General features: G+C 38.0%; 5 protein-coding genes across 5 annotated transcripts; 3 read left to right on the top strand and 2 right to left on the bottom strand.

Annotated features, from left to right (window-relative positions):
* The first annotated feature begins 2,086 nt into the window (after positions 1 to 2,086).
* LOC148555366 (uncharacterized) lies at positions 2,087 to 2,672 on the top strand. Its single transcript, XM_088489626.1, has 2 exons — positions 2,087 to 2,137; positions 2,208 to 2,672. Exons 1-2 carry the CDS (start codon positions 2,087 to 2,089, stop codon positions 2,670 to 2,672), a joined length of 516 nt encoding a protein of 171 aa, XP_088345752.1.
* Positions 2,673 to 2,996: 324 nt separating this feature from the next.
* Positions 2,997 to 4,733, bottom strand: LOC148555365 (uncharacterized). The gene is made up of 2 exons (XM_088490639.1): positions 3,864 to 4,733; positions 2,997 to 3,518 (listed from the first exon to the last, which is right to left on the bottom strand). Exons 1-2 carry the CDS (start codon positions 4,731 to 4,733, stop codon positions 2,997 to 2,999), a joined length of 1,392 nt encoding a protein of 463 aa, XP_088346765.1.
* Positions 4,734 to 6,374: 1,641 nt separating this feature from the next.
* LOC107646760 (uncharacterized) lies at positions 6,375 to 9,158 on the bottom strand. The gene is made up of 4 exons (XM_016350921.2): positions 9,120 to 9,158; positions 8,942 to 9,005; positions 8,251 to 8,314; positions 6,375 to 8,103 (listed from the first exon to the last, which is right to left on the bottom strand). The coding sequence occupies exons 1-4, from the start codon at positions 9,156 to 9,158 to the stop codon at positions 6,375 to 6,377; spliced, it is 1,896 nt and encodes a 631-aa protein (XP_016206407.2).
* Positions 9,085 to 11,448, top strand: LOC107648599 (heavy metal-associated isoprenylated plant protein 3). Its single transcript, XM_016352408.3, has 5 exons — positions 9,085 to 9,319; positions 9,443 to 9,590; positions 9,689 to 9,921; positions 10,377 to 10,455; positions 10,695 to 11,448. The coding sequence occupies exons 1-5, from the start codon at positions 9,311 to 9,313 to the stop codon at positions 11,261 to 11,263; spliced, it is 1,038 nt and encodes a 345-aa protein (XP_016207894.1). The 5' UTR covers positions 9,085 to 9,310; the 3' UTR covers positions 11,264 to 11,448.
* Positions 11,449 to 16,533: 5,085 nt separating this feature from the next.
* LOC148555364 (uncharacterized) lies at positions 16,534 to 17,499 on the top strand. Its single transcript, XM_088490638.1, has one exon. It carries the CDS (start codon positions 16,534 to 16,536, stop codon positions 17,497 to 17,499), a length of 966 nt encoding a protein of 321 aa, XP_088346764.1.
* The last annotated feature ends 346 nt before the right edge of the window (positions 17,500 to 17,845 follow it).

Genomic DNA, 17,845 nt, shown 5'->3' with positions numbered 1-17,845 from the left:
TTTATTTAGTGAGATTGGATGCGCGTGAAGTTGTTTGGGATTGGGCCAACTTAAATATATGGATATATAGATGTGTAGCATGACAATAAATAAAATACCCATAAATTTATAATTGTTCCGTTCAAGTAATCCGAGGAGTAAGCTCGGCCTTGGGAGCTTGTTTGGTCCGGGCGAGCTTACACGTCCGCTGGGATCAGTGTGGCAAGGGTCCTCGGATGTCTCTGAAACACGGTGGTGGGAGTACCTGCAAAAGCACTCCGATGCTTAAGTCAGAACGTGTATTTATCAAAGAAGAAAGAGTCTTAAGTAAGAGAAGAGAATACTGTGCCTTCCAGGGGCTGTGGTTTCTGTTTTTATAAGTGAGGTGTGAGTTAGTTGCGATACCAAATGACCGGGATTGTTTGTTAGTATCTTTTCAGTTCCGAGGAGTCGTCACGTGCTTCTTTTTAGCGTATCTTGCTGTGATGGGTTTCGGTTAGAGGATAAAGCGGACTCATCCAGGAGTGATTGATGCCGAGATCTTAGGTCGGTTACATTACTGGGAGGTTGCACACGTCATAGCCCCCAAGCTCGGCTGGTGTTGTGCTCAGGAATATCGGCCGAGCTTCGATCGTCCATGTCTTTATTTGCGCGCGATAATCGTTTTGGTGGGCTTGGTTTTTGGTTTGTGTGTTTAGTGATTCGTGTCGCTTTTATTGCGCATTTGGTGTCGTTTTAGTTCCCCATGTTTCGTAGTGGGTATGGGTTTAAGTTACCCACTAAAATAGTGGGCTTTGCAATAATCACTTCTTTCGGAACTTACGCCTTCGCCGTTTCTTCTTCTTCCCACTTTATCTTGCTATGTCTTCGAAAGGTTAGTGTTTTCTTTCTGTCTTTTACTGTTTTTGGTCATTCACGGGGGAAAAATTGAAAGAGAAACTAAAAGCTGTGGAGGTCAGGGAAGATGATCCTTACCACTGGGTTAGTGAGGACGTTAAGACCCGGTCGTCTTCTTTTACTAGTGTTGACTCCCTTGCTGAGTTGAAAGGGTTGGACTTCGTGAGGAAGGGTTCCAGGGTTAGTGTAGAGTTCCTTCCCTGTTCTAGCGATGATAGGGTTTTTGAGAGGAGAGGGGATTGGTTGTACTTTTACATGTACACTCCCTGCATGCTTGAGCTTGGCGTGCGTTTTCCGTTTTCGCCCTTCGAATGCGATGTTCTTACCCAACTGAACTGCGCTCCCTCGCAGTTACATCCTAACTCCTGGGCGTTCCTTCGCGCCTTCCAGATTCTGATGGATTATCTGTCTTTTCCCTGTTCCCTGCCATTGTTCTTCTCGCTCTTTCAGGCGAAAGGTACTCGAAAAGGTTTGTGGGTTTGCTTTAGCAGTTTCCCTGGCCGTTCCATATTTCTTCTTTATAAGTCTTCTTTTAAAAATTTCAAGTCCCTTTTTGTCAAAGTTCGGTCCATTGAGTCCGAATACCCGTTTTACTTGGACGATGATCTTTGTGAAAGATTTCCCCTTTATTGGTGTTCTGAGCCTAGTCAAATCCTTGAGGCCTCTGAGCGGAGTGAAGAGGAGGAATTTGTGTTGGATTTTTTGGTTGAGAGCGTTGCTGCTGGGGAGTGCATGTCTATTTCTGATGTATTGCGTTTGTATGACTCGGGTGATGTTGAGGCTTTGAAAACATATATAGGTAAGGTTTTGTTTTAATTTTCGTCCGTACTACCATTTTCCTATTTTGTTTATCGTTTCCGTTGGGTATGTTGTAGGAGGACGAGTTCCCTTGCTGGATCCTTTAAAGTTGCAAACTTTTTTAAATAAGAAAAAGGACAAGGTTGTCGGTCAGGCCGAGCATAAGGATGGTGGCGAACAGGCTTTTTCCTCTGTTGGTCGTCCGGCCTCTTCGTTTAAGAGGAAGAGGGATGATGTTTCTTTGGAGGTTATCTCTGAGGCTGACCAGGAAATCCGTGGTGAGGGGGACCCTGTGTTTGATCGTCAGAAGAAACTTCATGGCTTCATTGCGGGGTCTAACTCTCATTCTCTGTGGAGCGAACAGTTTGACTTTGCCGAACTTTCTGATCGGGCCTCTCAATACCCTGGGGACATGCTTATGACGCGGCGTGCTGGAATGGAAGCGCTTGGTAAATTTGTTCAGGTATGTTTTTGTTTGTGTTTCTTATTCTTTCAATCTTTTGTATTGTTCTCATGTTATGGATGCTGGGTAGGTGGTTGCTTCTCGCTTACTCTGCGTTGGTCGGACTGTTGAGTGTATTGGTGCTGATCAGCAAGAAGCTGTCAACAAGGTTTCTTCCATGGAGAAGTCATATACAGCTCGGATTGCTGATTTGGAGAAGGTTGTAAAGGAAAAGGAAGATGTTGCTGTTAGTGCTGTGGCTAGGGCGAAAGAGGCTGAGGATGAGGTGGTTCGTCTGAGAGATCAGATCCGCTTGTTGCAAGCTGAAGTTATGGAGCATGACGTGGCTAAAGGTCGGCTTACTTCTCGCGTGTACGAGCTAGAGGAGGCTGGAATGGAGATGTTTTCTGATGGTTTTGATCGTGCTGTGAGTCAGATTGCCCTGCTAGCTCCTGATTTTGATTGTAATAAGCTCGATATTACAAAGATAGTTGTAGGTGGAAAGTTAGTTGTAGATGGTACTGTGGAGGAGCATGATGAGAATGCTCCTTCTTAGTTTGTTTTGTATTTGTGGCTTTTGTTTTAACTGTCTGAGCTCTAGACTGTTAGTTTTTTGGACTTTGTATGGTGTTTGGCCGACGTTAGGCTGGTTTGACTATTAAGTAGTGGTATTTGGCCGATGTTTCAGGCCAGTTTGATAATATAAGTGTTTTTGTTGTATTTTGTCATCGTTAGGCTTTATTTGAAAAGAATCTAACGCTTTTACAAGGATTTGGGGGGCGTCCGGCCTCGTTAAAACCCTTCCTTAGGCAAAACCCTTTCGTTGGGAAAAAAGCTCTAAGGGGGGAAAAAGAGTACCTTCATTCGCATTTGATACAGACTAGGACATATACATTTTGAGTGACGAGATGTTCCAGTTTCCTGGAATGGCATTGCCTTGTAATGTTTGGAGTTGATATGCTCCCTTGCCGAGCACTTTGGTGACACGGAAGGGGCCCTCCCAATTTGCGGCGAGCTTGCCATGAGCTGGAGGTCTTCTGGCTTCCTCTGTTCGTCTGAGCACAAGGTCGTCTTTGTTGAATATTCTCGGAATCACCGTCCTGTTATATTTTCTTTCTATTATTTTCTTCTGGGCCCTTTGTTTGATTGCGGCGATTTCCCTGTCCTCTTCAGCTAAGTCAAGCTCGGCGCTCCTGGCCTTTAGGTTTTGTTGTTCATCGTACAGCTCGGTTCTTAGCGTGGGTAATCCGACCTCAATGGGGATCAGGGCTTCCGAGCCATAGACCAACTTGAAGGGTGTTTCGCCTGTAGTGTTATGTATTGTGGTGTTGTAGCCCCATAGTACTTCGGGAATGAACTCGGCCCATTCTCCCTTTGCGTTGTCGAGTTTCTTCTTTATTGCCTGCAACACAACTCGGTTAGCAGCTTCGGCTTGCCCATTAGTTTGTGGGTGTTCTACCGAGCTAAAACGGTGTTGAATATTGAAATTTTTTAGAAATAATCCGAGCTTACTGTCTGTAAATTGTCTACCATTGTCCGATATTATTTCTTTTGGTATCCCAAAGCGGCATATTATATTTCTCCAAATAAAAGATCGTACCTTTTCAGCTGTTATCTTTGCTAAAGGTTGCGCTTCTATCCATTTTGAGAAGTAGTCTATGGATACCAAAAGAAATTTTACCTGTCATGGTGCTGTTGGGAAGGGGCCGAGGATGTCAAGCCCCCATCTGTAGAAAGGCCAGCTTACCTCCATGCTGTGCAGTACTTCGGCTGGCTTGGTTGAGATCGCCTCATGTTTCTGGCATTTGTCGCATGTTTTGACTTTAGCTATGCAATCTCTCTTTATGGTCGGCCAATAATATCCTGTTCGGATTATTTTTGCGGCGAGAGCTCGTCCTCCTATGTGGTTCCCACATACTCCTTCATGGACTTCATTCATTACTTCTCTGGCTTGGTTTTGGTCTAGGCATCTTAGTAGTGGTTGTGAGAAACCTCGTCTGTATAGTTCTCCTGATATTTTTGTGTAGAAGCTTGCCTTACGTTTGAACTGTTGAGGATGGAGCTCGTCTCTGGGTAATGCACCTGTACATATGTATTCAAGGAAAGGTTTCCTCCAATCGTGGAGGTGGTTAATGTTTTCAATACATAATAATTCAATGCTCGGTTTTGTGAGTGTGTGCTGTGATAATGTTGATGTTTGTGTGTCCGCTCTGGTGGCGGCGAGTTTAGATAGTATATCTGCCCTGACGTTTTGCTCTCTATGCACATGTAATATGGTGAACGAACTGAAATTTGAAATTAGATCCTTTGCTATGAGCCAGTATTGTTCTAGCAAGGGATCTTTTACCTGGAATTCTCCTCGGATTTGTTGGACCACCAGGAGGGAATCGCAATGTGCCGTCAAGTTCGTTGCTTTGTGGCTTAGGGCGAGCTTTAATCCCGCTATGAGGGCTTCATACTCGGCCTGATTGTTGCTTGCCGAGAAGTGAAATTGGAGGGCTTGCTCGGCTACCACCTTATTTCCCTCCTTTAATATCATTCCAGCCCCGCTTCCTTCTCGACTTGACGCCCCATCTACGTGCAATTCCCATGTTTCAATGTGATCGTGTGGGGTCATCTCTGTGATGAAGTCGGTGAGAACTTGTGCCTTGAGGGCCGGTCTTGTCTGAAACTAAATGTCGAACTCTGAGAGTTCAATTGACCATTTGGTCAACCGTCCTGCCAGTTCTGGTTTTGTTAATATTTGTCTCAGTGGATGATTCGTCCTTACTATTATTGTGTGGCTTTGGAAGTAGTGCCTGAGTCTCCTTGCTGTTGTTATCAGTGCAAGGGCGAGTTGTTCTATCTTCGGATATCGTTGCTCGGTTGGTTGCATGACTCTGCTGACAAAGTATACTGGCTGTTGCGTTTTTCCTGTTTCAAGAACAAGGGCCGAGCTTATAGCATAGTTTGAAACAGATAAGTATAAATATAAAGGGTTACCGATTTTTGGTCTTTGTAGCACGGGTGGTGTTGCTAAGATCGCTTTGAGCTCGGAAAATGCTTTCTCGCCTTCCTCTGTCCAATGAAATTTTTTGTTCTTTGATATCGTTTGGAAGAGGTGATATGCTCGGCTTGATGCAGCGGGGAGGAATCGGGATAGCGCAGCTACCCTTCCTGCAAGTTGTTGTACCTCTTTTATCGTTTTAGGGCTTTCCATGTTGAGTATTGCTGAACATTTTTCAGGGTTCGCCTCGATTCCTCGGGATGTGAGCATGAATCCGAGAAACTTTCCCCCCTTTACTCCGAAGGCACACTTCTCGGGGTTCAGTCTCATATTGTAAATTCGTAGTTGACCAAATATTTCCTTGAGGTCTTCACAGTGCGATTTTTCTCTCTTGGTTTTCGCGACCATGTCGTCCACATATATCTCCATGTTGCGTCCTATTTGGTGATGGAAGACTTTGTCCATCAAGCGTTGATAGGTCGCACCTGCATTCTTTAAGCCAAATGGCATTACACGATAACAAAAGTTTCCATGTTCGGTTATGAATGCTGTCTTGCTTTGATCTTCAGGATGTATCAGTATTTGATTATACCCCGAGTATGCATCCATGAAGCTCAAGCTTTCGAAACCTGAAGCGTTGTCTACAAGTTTATCAATGCATGGTAAAGGGTAGGCGTCTTTAGGACATGCTTTGTTCAAATCTGTAAAATCGACGCACATGCGCCATTTACCTGAGTTTTTTCTTACCATTACCACATTCGAGAGCCATGTGGTGAAGCGGATTTCTCTGATGAAGTCGGCTTGTAGGAGTTTACTGGTCTCTTCCAGGGCCGCCTTTGATTTCTCTGTTCCTAGGTTTCTTTTCTTCTGGGCTATGGGTCGGCTCGAAGGATTGGTGGCGAGTTTGTGACAGATGATCTCCGGACTTATGCCCGGCATATCTGCTGGGGTCCAGGCGAATAAGTCTGCGTTGGCTCTTAGCAGCTTTACGAGATCCGACCTTTCTTGCCCTTGTAGTGCTTGACCTATGTATGTTACTTGCTCTGGTTTGGACGTTAGTCGAATTTTTTGGAGTTCGTCAGTTGGTTGTGGTCTCTCTTGTGTGTCTCCTCTGGGGTCGAGTTCGGCTAGGGAAAGGACTTCCTCTCTGGTTTGTACTGCTTTGATCTCATGTTGTCTTCCTCTGTTATCCGACCTTTTCAAGCAAGAGTTATAACACTGCCGAGCTTGTTGGCGGTCTGAGTGGATCGTTGCTATTTTTCCGTCCTGTGCCTAAAACTTAACACATAGGTGGAAAGTTGATATTACTGCTCTGAACATGTTCAGAGCAGGTCTCCCGAGGATAATGTTATAAGGACTATTGCAATCGACAATCAGGTATTGTATATCAAGTGTTCGGAATGATGCGTTTTCACCTATTGTCGTTTTAAGCCATATATAACCTTTTATGGGTACCCTTTCTCCGGAGAATCCTACCAGTTCTCCGGAGGAGGGTTGTATGAGTTTTTCAGATAAGTTCATCTTTAAAAATGTAGAATGAAAAAGTACGTCTGCGCTGCTACCTGGGTCCAAAAGGACCTTTCTTACCAGTAGGTCGCCTGTCTGGATAGAAATTACGACCGGGTCGTCCAGGTGTGGGGCGGCCGAGGACATATCCGCTTTATTGAAGGTGATCTCTAAATCTGGTGCGTCGCTCTTGTTTGGAGGTGAGGCTCCTTCTATGGCTAGCATGGCTCGGTAACTTCGTTTCCTGGCCGATGTTGTTTCGCCGCCTCCAGCGAATCCCCCGGAGATGCAGTTTATGACTGCCTTGGGCAGGTTGTTGTTCGGCCACTTTTCCTTGTTTACTGAAGTCGGTTGCCTTTCCTCCCTGCCTCGGTCGTCTTCCTTATGCTTCCTCCCCTCAATGTATTTGTCCAATAGGCCTTGCCGTGCAAGCCTTTCCAAAAGGTCTTTGGCTATTATGCATTCGTCGGTGGTGTGTCCGTATTTTTGATGGAAAGCACAATGTTTGGTTTTGTCTACGAACCTCTGGTCTTGGTAACTGCCTGCTCTTATTGGGGGTTTTATAATCTTGGCATTGAGTATTTCCTTGATTATCTTTTCCCTTCTTGTGTTGAATCTGGTGTAATTGTCAAACTTCGGAGTGAGCTTGAACGTTTTGCCGACCTCCTTGTTGTGGGTCGATCTCATTGATCGTTCCTCCTCCCTTATGGGTTTCCTTTCCGTTTTGTTGGCCTCGCGTAGTTCTTCAATTTCCATTTGTCCGGCTGCCCTTTCCCTGAACTCCTCCAGTGTCTTCGGTTTGGTGATGGCGATTGTTTCTCTGAATTTGCCAGGTCGGAGGCCGGCCTTAAGCGCATGGAGATGGACAGCCGGATCTAGGTCGGGTATTTCCATGGTCGCCTCTGCAAACCTGGTCAGGTAATCTTTTAGGCTCTCCTGTGGACCTTGGCGGATCGTGCCGAGGTAATCTGATCCGTGGACGTATATTCTCGCTGCGGCGAAGTAATCAATGAAAGACTTCGCCAGTTCTTCAAATGATGAGATTGAACCTGCAGGTAGTTTTGAGAACCAAAGCAAAGCTGCTCCGTCAAGATATGTCGGGAATGCTCTGCAAAGTACAGGTTCATTGTTAGGACCGTTAAAAAACATCATAGATTGAAATTTCTTAATGTGAGCCCGGGGGTCACCAATCCCCTTATACGGCTCAAGTGAGGAGGGGAGTGTGAAATGTTTTGGCATTTGAAAATTTGTGATTTCTTCGGAAAAAGGGTTGTCCAAGGTCAGTCTCTCTTTCGGTGGGTCAGCGATCAGCAGGTCAGGCGCGCCCTGGGAAGATCTTTTGGAACTTCCCTCGCCTATCTGGTTGGCGTTATTTCGTGCTGATAGTTCGGCTAGTCTTTTGACCTCCGCTTGAAGTTCCGCCATTTGGGCCATGAGTTCGGCCTGTGTGAATTGAGGGACTCCGTTGTCAGCCATGACTGGGACCCGTGCTATCCTGCGAAGAAAAACTCAAGAGGTAGAAATATAATAGGGAATCGTGGGGTTAGTGTTATCGGCCCCACGGTGGGCGCCAAATGTTCCGTTCAAGTAATCCGAGGAGTAAGCTCGGCCTTGGGAGCTTGTTTGGTCCGGGCGAGCTTACACGTCCGCTGGGATCAGTGTGGCAAGGGTCCTCGGATGTCTCTGAAACACGGTGGTGGGAGTACCTGCAAAAGCACTCCGATGCTTAAGTCAGAACGTGTATTTATCAAAGAAGAAAGAGTCTTAAGTAAGAGAAGAGAATACTGTGCCTTCCAGGGGCTGTGGTTTCTGTTTTTATAAGTGAGGTGTGAGTTAGTTGCGATACCAAATGACCGGGATTGTTTGTTAGTATCTTTTCAGTTCCGAGGAGTCGTCACGTGCTTCTTTTTAGCGTATCTTGCTGTGATGGGTTTCGGTTAGAGGATAAAGCGGACTCAGCCAGGAGTGATTGATGCCGAAATCTTAGGTCGGTTACATTACTGGGAGGTTGCACACGTCAATAATTATAATAAAATTAGGTTAATTAGTGCAAAAATTATATATAAAAATTTGTATTTTTTTATTTAATAAAAGAGTAATTGAGTTTACAGATTAGTTTGGACTTAGCTTCTCCAAAATCAATACTCAAACTAATTATAATCGGATATCATAAAGTCAGATTCAATTATACCAGATTATTCATTCGTTCTAATATTATATACACATTTAATATCCATTTAATCAGTTCGGTTCCGTTCAAATTCGACGGACCTAAGCCAATCCGTTACGTTCAAAGTCATGATAAATTGATAACCTCGTCCTCAAGTCCAAACCTGCGGCAAAACCACAAAACACAAACCTTCCGAAAGCACATGACCGTGCTCCTCGTTTTCTTCCCTACAGGAATACGAGTAATTGACGTTCCACATTTATATTCTTCAAATAGAAAATAAATATATAATCCACGTCATCTAAATATCATCATGTATGCACATTCAAACATACACATACATCATGAACAAGATCCAACTCTGCCGTAACCACTGACATCCTCACTCCCTTGACCTTAAACCCCTTCTCTTTATATATATTTGACCCCGTTGCCTCTCTTTTCAGATTCCTCTTCAAATTAAATTTCAACAACTCTCGTCAAAAACTCAAAACCAACTCTTATTCTTATTTCCCCCAAAACAGTTCCCCACATGGGAGAGGTTAGTTTCAGTTTCAACGTTCAATTTCAGTTTCAGTTTCAGTTTCCATGTCTTCTTTTTTATTCAAATTCCTCACTCACGCAATTTCCGTTTTTTTTTTTTTTTGACATCGTTCGGTTACAGAAAACAGATCAGCCAAAGAATGACACGGAGAAGAAGACCGAAGGCGGAGGGAACAAAAACGACGCTCCCTCCCCTGTCGTATTGAAGCTAGACATGCATTGTGAGGGATGCGTTAAGAAAATCAAACGCGCCGTTCGCCACTTTGACGGTAACAAACTAACTAACTTAAAACCCACCCACTGGCCACACAAGCGAATTCCGTTATCGATGACAGAATTTTCAACTTTGGTTTGTTGTGGGTTTCAGGTGTGGAAGACGTGAAGGCCGACATCTCCTCTAACAAACTAACCGTCTTCGGAAAAGTGGACCCCGCTAGTGTTCGAGACAGGCTGGCCGAGAAAACCAACAAGAAGGTCGAGCTCCTTTCCCCCCAGCCCAAGAAAGACTTCCCCGCCGCCGATAATAAACCGCCGCCGGAGAAGAAGTCCGATGACAAGAAACCGGAAGCCAAAAAGCCCGAAGAAAAAAAGCCTAAAGAGGTAGATTATTATGATTTAGTTCAATTTTGTAAAGAAATGTTATTTGTAGATTAAAATTAGTCACTAAAATCAGTTATTAATATATTTGTATTAATATATTTGTGTATAAATATATAGGTAATTTAATTTATTTTTAATATATAGATATATTTCAATGTATATTTTATATTAGTGATCAATTTTTTGTGATTGATTTTGGTGTATACTTAACATAACTCAATTTTTTATTGTTATTTACTTATTTTTTATCTTGGTCAATACGGTGAAGACTGAAACAGAGTGCAAATTTCATCCTAATTGAAAAATTTTGAGTCCTAATGTTTCCGTAACGACCGAGTTAAATTAGTGCGACTCGTTCTCCTCATAGCTATGACTCTTTTTCTGAATTTCATTTGATTTTAGAGTGTTCTCTGTTTTAATTGTTTAAGTTTAATTTGTGGTTTGGTGTTGTGCAGAGCACAGTGGCGTTGAAGATCAGATTGCACTGTGACGGTTGCATTCAGAAAATTCGCAAGATTATCCTCAAGGTCAAAGGTAACTTTGGACCTAATTAAATTAAATTAAAGCTGTTATTTCTCTGTACTTAATTTACAAACGTATTTTATTTATTTAATTAGTTAATTATAAGTTGGGTGGGCTTGTGATGCAAGAGCCCCACACGATTATTGTTTAAAATGGCACTTAAATTTTAATTAATTAAATATTGATTAAGAATTAAGGTGAGTACCGACTAATTAATCTAGCATGGTGTGTGATGACGTGTTGCTGAGCAGGAGTGGAATCGGTGAACATTGAAGAAGGGAAGGATTTGGTAACCGTTACGGGAACCATGGACGTGAAGGAAATGGTGCCGTTCCTGAACGAGAAGCTCAAGAGGAACGTTGAGGTGATGGGCCCACCCAAGAAAGAAGAAGATAAAAAAAACAAAGAAGGAGGAGGGGAAAAGAAAGGGAAGAAAGAAGGTGGTGGTGGTGGTGGCGGCGGAGGAGACGGCGGGAAGAAGGCGGTGGTGGAGGAAGGTGGGACCAAGGCAGTGGAAATTAACAGAATGGAGCACTCCGGTTACGGGTACCCACCTGCTCCTATGTATTGGTACGATGGGTATGGACCTGGTCAAACTAGTACTAGCTACGCGGTGGAGGTTAACCCTTCTTCATCAGGGGCCGGGTACCCTAATAATCAAGGGTACCCTTATGATTATTGGGGTTATGGAGGGAGCCATGATGTTAATCATCATAATAATCAAGGGTATACCGAGCCACCCCCTTATTACATGCACCCTCGTTATCCTGCTCCTCAGATGTTCAGCGACGAGAATCCCAATGCTTGTTCCCTCATGTGATTCAACGGCCATTGGATTGGAGATTCTCACAATTTTAGGAAAAATAGAGTTAATTTTTTTCTTCTTTTATTTCAGAATTAGATATACAGCGTATACTCGAAACATATTAGCAGATTGTAATAGACACCCAAAAAATATTAGCATTGTAAATAACAATTTTTATATATAAGGAATTGCGGCAGAAAGGTAATTCTTCGTTCTATATAGACATTTAAGGATCTTTTATTCCACTTTCTGTGTTATAATCATGATCATCTACAACAATTTGCATGATGGTTCTGTTATAATGGCAACAGTTCAAACTTTATTATGGAGCTCCTCTTAAATCCTTAATTCTTATAGTTTGTCACAACTCACAAGTAGTGATGGAAAAACAGGGTGTGGTAGAAGAATCCTAGAAGTGACTTTTACAGAATTATGGGGTATACAGTAGCGAATGAATTTTCTTTTTTTTTCCCTCAATTAATATTGGTTTTCCCTAAAGTAGTAGTAAATTGTGTTTAGGACGTCAACTCTGTTATCAATTAAACGAAAAAAAAAACTTTATTATTGATCGCATAATTTAAGAAATAACCATCTTTTGTTAATATGAAAACCCCAGAAGTTAATTGTATTTGTATGCATTAAAAAAGAATCAGAACTTTGGTTCTACCGCATAGGATTGAACAGTGACGTGGAGATGGAAGAGGCTGGCTGTACGGCCGGCTGGCCTGAGATTTGGATTCTGATAATTAAAGTGGGAAAAGTTGGAGTAGTTTGTTGTTTCCTGTTTGGCCCGTTTCTAATTTTGTGATGTAATTAAAGAAAAACAAATACAGATCATTGTTGAGATACCTTTGATGATGCCGTCGTAACTAAATCTTCAAGAACCTATGGTTTAACTCCAAATTGGCATGCTAAGTTGGAAGGAGTTCTTGGCTTTGTCTTGTATGTTTGACACAATTTTTGTGGGGATTCATACCTAACTATGCAGTTAGTTTTGTTAATTCTATCAAAATTAAATAATAATAATAATCACGTCGTTGAAACTCATCTTTATTTCCTGTTCAGTGCTGACAATTTCCTCCTGCAGCAGGAAAATTATATTAAACAACAATACTGCCATCCCGCCATACGTTCTTTCAGGAAGATAAATTATAATCACTGCTTGAAATTTTGGTGAATGCAAATAAAGTGCTTTTATTTTTTCAGGCACATTTTGCTTTTCGCTTTTTGGGAAATCATGTGTTAATTGCGCTAAGGTTGATGACAATTTGACAAACAATATTCTAGGCGTATAAAGTTTGTTATTGATATACACTGATTATACTCAAAATCTAAATAAAAGATATATATACATGATTTTTCCCTTTCATTTCATTTAATCTTTTAATAGATTCATAATTTTTTTCATTTCATAATTTTATATAATATTTCACGAGTTAATGTTGTTTTGCAATATTACCCAATTATATATCATTATCATATAAAAGAAATACTTATAAAAAATTGTTGATTGAAAGATAATGTACAAAGAGAATGGCTATATATAGTTATATACTATTTGATTGTACTTTTATTTTATACATAATTGTCTTTTAAAATCTTATTGTTTCACCAATATAAAAGTTATGTGGCTCATCTTTCTCCATTCTTATTATAATAATATAAAAAATAACCATATTTCTTTTTTCAAAATATTCAACTATTCTTTTCTTCTTTCTTTTCTATTTTCTCTCTCTTGTTTACGAAAAATAGTGTTGAATTTGAAAAAAAAAAAAAACGTTATTTTTTTTGAATAAGAGAGCTCAACACAATAAAGTAGAGCGATAAATAAGCCAACAATTCAACAAAAATAAGAAAATGAAAACAAAAATCTCCTTAATGTCACCTCCGATATTGCCATCAACAACAGAAAGAATCTAAACTACTCCATTCTCTATAACTATTTAAAGATTTCTAAAATACCACATCTGCAGTTGCCTCCTTGTTATTAAAGATTCGTCCGTTTCTCTCGAGCCAAACAATCCAAATAACCGAGAAAAAGCAAATGAACCACTTGTTGCACTCTACCTTCCTATTAACAGCACCTGTCCAACTCTCAAAATGTTCTTTCAGTGAGCTCGGGATAGTCCACGATCTCCCAAATTCAGTTAGCCATTGACACCACACCTGCCAAGTAAACTCACACCCCAAGAATAAATGGTGAATAAGTGAATATGTTCAACTTCTTTATTACACAGGACGCACATGTTATTACTTTGGCTAATAATTTCCAATCTAAGGAGTCTTTCTTTAGTATTTACTCTTCCTATTAGAGTAAACCAAGTAAATAACTCCACTTGTGGCGGCACCAAACATTTCCATAGTGTTCTTGTGAAACTGTAGCTGGTTATATCCTTCGGAAGGGATTCTGACTGTACTACCTGCACAAAAGAGTTAGTTGAAAATATACCTTCCTTGTCAAACTTCCAAAAAATTCTGTCCGGCTTTTGATGTGTTAACTTTATGGGCCTTAAGGTCTCATGCAACATATCCACTAATTCCAGCTCCCATTGGTATAAAGCTCACCTCCACTGAAAATTTCAAATCCACTTTAACCCATATCAAAACCCACAATCCCTTAATTTGACCATATACTCAAGAATTTGTTACCTACTACGTGAGTCGGGGATGGTTGGGAGAATTAGGAGATGAGGTGTGATAGAATGAAGATTACTCATTTCATCGACGGTGAATATAGCAGTGATTTTTTTTCCCCAAAAGAGAGACAGACATGCATACATACACACACATTCGTCGCCATGAGAGATGCATGCTACTTGCGTTGCCGAGCATAGGTGCCACGATATTTTTTTAAAATATTATTCATCACTATAATACCCTTATGATATAAAAAAAAAATTGTTATTTCTGAAATTTGAGTTTAAGATGTCTAATTAATTAAATCAATTAACTTTATTATTATTATTATTATTATTATTATTATTATTAAACACGTTAACACCTATATTAATATACTCATTTTATTTACAGAAAAGCTAGATAACCAAATTTTTTTAACTAAATTCTATTAAATTAAATTTACATTTGCATGCTTCTTCAACATCTTCTCTTCCTTCTCCTCCGGTTTTCCTTCACCTTCATTACCAATTTACCATGATCATGATCATCATCACCGTACCATTTCCTATGATGAACCTAAAAAATTGTAGTTGTGTAGATAAAAATAGTATAAAAAAATAGTTAAAAAAATTAACATTAATATATTTAAAAATCTAAAATTTAAAGTATGTTAGTCAGTTTTCTAATACGTTATATCATATGTTTATTATTGATATTAGTGTCTTATCAAACATTTCATATCCATCAAGTCATATTTTTATTGATTATTTTTACATAATATAAAAAGATTATAACTTAATATTTAAAGAATCTATAAAAAATAAAATTCAAATAGACTAACTTTAATTTTTTATTATAATTATATAAGAGAGACAAAAAAATTATATAAAAAATAAAAATTTAAAATCAAACAAACACAATTCTCATATATATATATATATATATATAATGCTTTCTTTTATAAGGTAAATATAATTTATATTTAATTATAGAATTGACACTCTATAATATTTATGGGATAAACGTTTTTTTATAGAAATAAATTATTATATTATTATCAAAATTAAATTAAATAAAATAATAAAAATAAATAAATGATATATATGATCTCAATTAACTTTTAAGAAGTATTATTAAATACTAATACTCTCATGGATATTTTGAGAACCTAGAGTTGACTTTGTATAATTAGCTAATTCAATCATTATTAGTATTACTATTATTATTGTCGATTTGTTTGTTTATTTGTTTTACATTTGTTTATATTTAATTTTTTAATTTTAATAAATTAAATTTATATAATACAATTACTTTTATTATTATATTGATATTTAATAATATAAAAGTTTTTCATACATAAATAAAATTTTTTTAAATATAGGGACAAACATATTATTACAATAGGATATTATATATCCACTCCTATATATATTGGATCTGTCCCTGACCAACATTTTTTTTATCAGTTCTTTTTTCTTTTTCTTTTTTTATTTTTTTTCTTTTTTTTTCTTCTCTCTCATCCTCCTCTCCTTTATTGCCATTGTTTGTCATCATTATCACTACTACCACTATCATCACCAATGGCGAATCCACGGGAGACCTAAGGTGGCCATGGTCCCCCCAAAATTTTTTTAAAAAAATAGTAAATAGTAATAATTAATAATATTAAATTTTTTTATATATAATATTAAAAAAAATATAAGTTACAAAATTTTATAAATTAAAATAACTAAAAATTGCACTATGTATTGGATATTTGAATTATTGTTGCTCTTGTTAATAAATAGCCCATTCTAATAATTAATAAAAATGGTTCTATTATACTAGCCCAAGCCCATACTATTAATTAAAGTAACCCTAGTACATTTTTCAAATATTTGTTTCAAACCATCAGAGGCATCAGCGCCACTTTTCTCTATCTTTTAGTGGTTTCCAAACTTTTGGTCTTCTACTCTTCTCATTCTAATTTTCCTTCCATACTAAAACAAGACATATGAAGAAAAACCATTGAAGAGAAGTGAACAGCAAAATATTAACCATTGAATGCACAACAAAGATTCAAAGAGGTATATTTCAATTTTTTTTAAGTTAATAACAATGTCAAGTATTATTTATATTATTTATTTAAAATAATTAATTTATTTTTTTTATAATAGACAGTGTTCAAAGATTGAAGTGAGGACAAAACTCAATAGAATTATTTTTTGGTGAGACTTGGAACAAAAAAAATAATCAGGTAAATCAATAACTTTATTTTTGGTTATTATATATTTGTGTTTCTAAAATTATTTGTTATTACTCAATAGGTTTAATATTTTTTTTAAGAAAATAATATATGCAATTATTTTTGTTTTTTTTTGTTAGATAGTTCAAGTTAAGTTAAAAATGTCAAAGATGAAAACAATTCACTCATTTTTCAAGAGAAAAGAGAGAATATATGATGAACAAAATTCAGCTTCAGATTCTTTGAGTAATGTTCAAAATATTATTGAACAACCTGTGACACAACTTGTTGAGCAAGATATTCAACCCCCTGCTTCCAAAATAACAAGGACTGAAATAGATCAAGTTAATATTGATACATTGATGCGTGATCCCGGAAAGCGTCCGCAAATTTGGATACCAGGTGGAGCTCTCACTTCAACTCAATTTGTAGCCTTTTACGTATGTTTGGAGCAACAACTTCAGTTCTGGAAGATTTGGCTACTAATGGATCTACATATTCTCAACGTGGTGATGCTACTTATGCTCTTAAATCTTTATTATCATTTGATTTTGTTTTCATTTTGCATATGATGAAAGAAATCATGGGAATCACTGATAAACTTTGTCAAGCATTGCAACAAAAATCTCAAGACATTTTGAATGCTATGCATCTGGTTTCTAGTACAAAGTCATTGATTCAACAGTTAAGAGATAATAGTTGGAGAGCACTTTTGGAGAAAGTTAGTTCTTTCTGCAATGATCATGCTATTCAGATACCTGATATGGGTGCTTTTTTTAGTGACATAATTCGGTCTCGTCATAAAAAGGATGTTGTCACTGTTGAACACCACTATCGTATTGACATTTTTACTAGCGTGATAGATTTTCAATTGAAAGAGCTAAATAGTAGATTTAGTGAGCAAGCAACCGAGCTCCTCATATTGAGTACATCTTTAGATCCTAAAGATGCTTTCAAGTTATTCAGTGTTTGCAACATATGCAATCTTGTAAAGAATTTCTATTCTTTAGATTTTTCTGAGCAAGAAAAGATTCAATTGGATTATGAGTTACAACATTATGAACTTGATGTGGTTAAAGCTCTAGATTTTCAAAATTTGTCTACTCTTGCTGAATTGTGTCAAAAATTGACAGAGACAGGAAAATCAAATATATATCCTTTAATTGATAGATTAATTCGTCTTGTTTTGACTCTTCCTGTGACAACAACAACAACTGAACGGGCCTTTTCAGCTATGAAGATTATTAAAACAAGGCTTCGAAACAAGATGGAAGATGAATTTTTAGCAGATTGTATGATTGTATATATTGAAAAGGAAATTACTTCAAAATTCACTTCAGAGATGATAATTGATGATTTTAGTTCCATGAAGCATCGTCGAGCAAGTTTAAAAATATCAAAATCTTAAAGTATGTAGTTGAACATTGACTTTTATATAATATAATTACTTTTTTGATATATATGCTACAAATCATATTTTGTTAATTTTTTGTTATATTTATATTTAATTGGCCCCCTCTTATGAAATTTCTGGTTCCGCCACTGATCATCACTATTATTATTATTATTATCATTTAGTTCAATATCACACAATTAATAAAACACATAATTTATTTATAAATAATACTATAATTTTTTGTGAATAACACAAAAAATATTCAAAAGACCATAAATCTAAAACTTTGACTAATTCAACCAACAAAAATATATTTAAATATATTTTAAATTTAAAAAATACATCAAATTATTACGAA

This window comes from Arachis ipaensis, chromosome B6 (assembly GCF_059453495.1).
Source record: "Arachis ipaensis isolate K30076 ecotype BB chromosome B6, ASM5945349v1, whole genome shotgun sequence".
NCBI lineage: Eukaryota > Viridiplantae > Streptophyta > Magnoliopsida > Fabales > Fabaceae > Arachis > Arachis ipaensis.
Note: the sequence above shows the minus strand (reverse complement) of the source record. Positions and strands in the feature narration are given on the sequence as shown.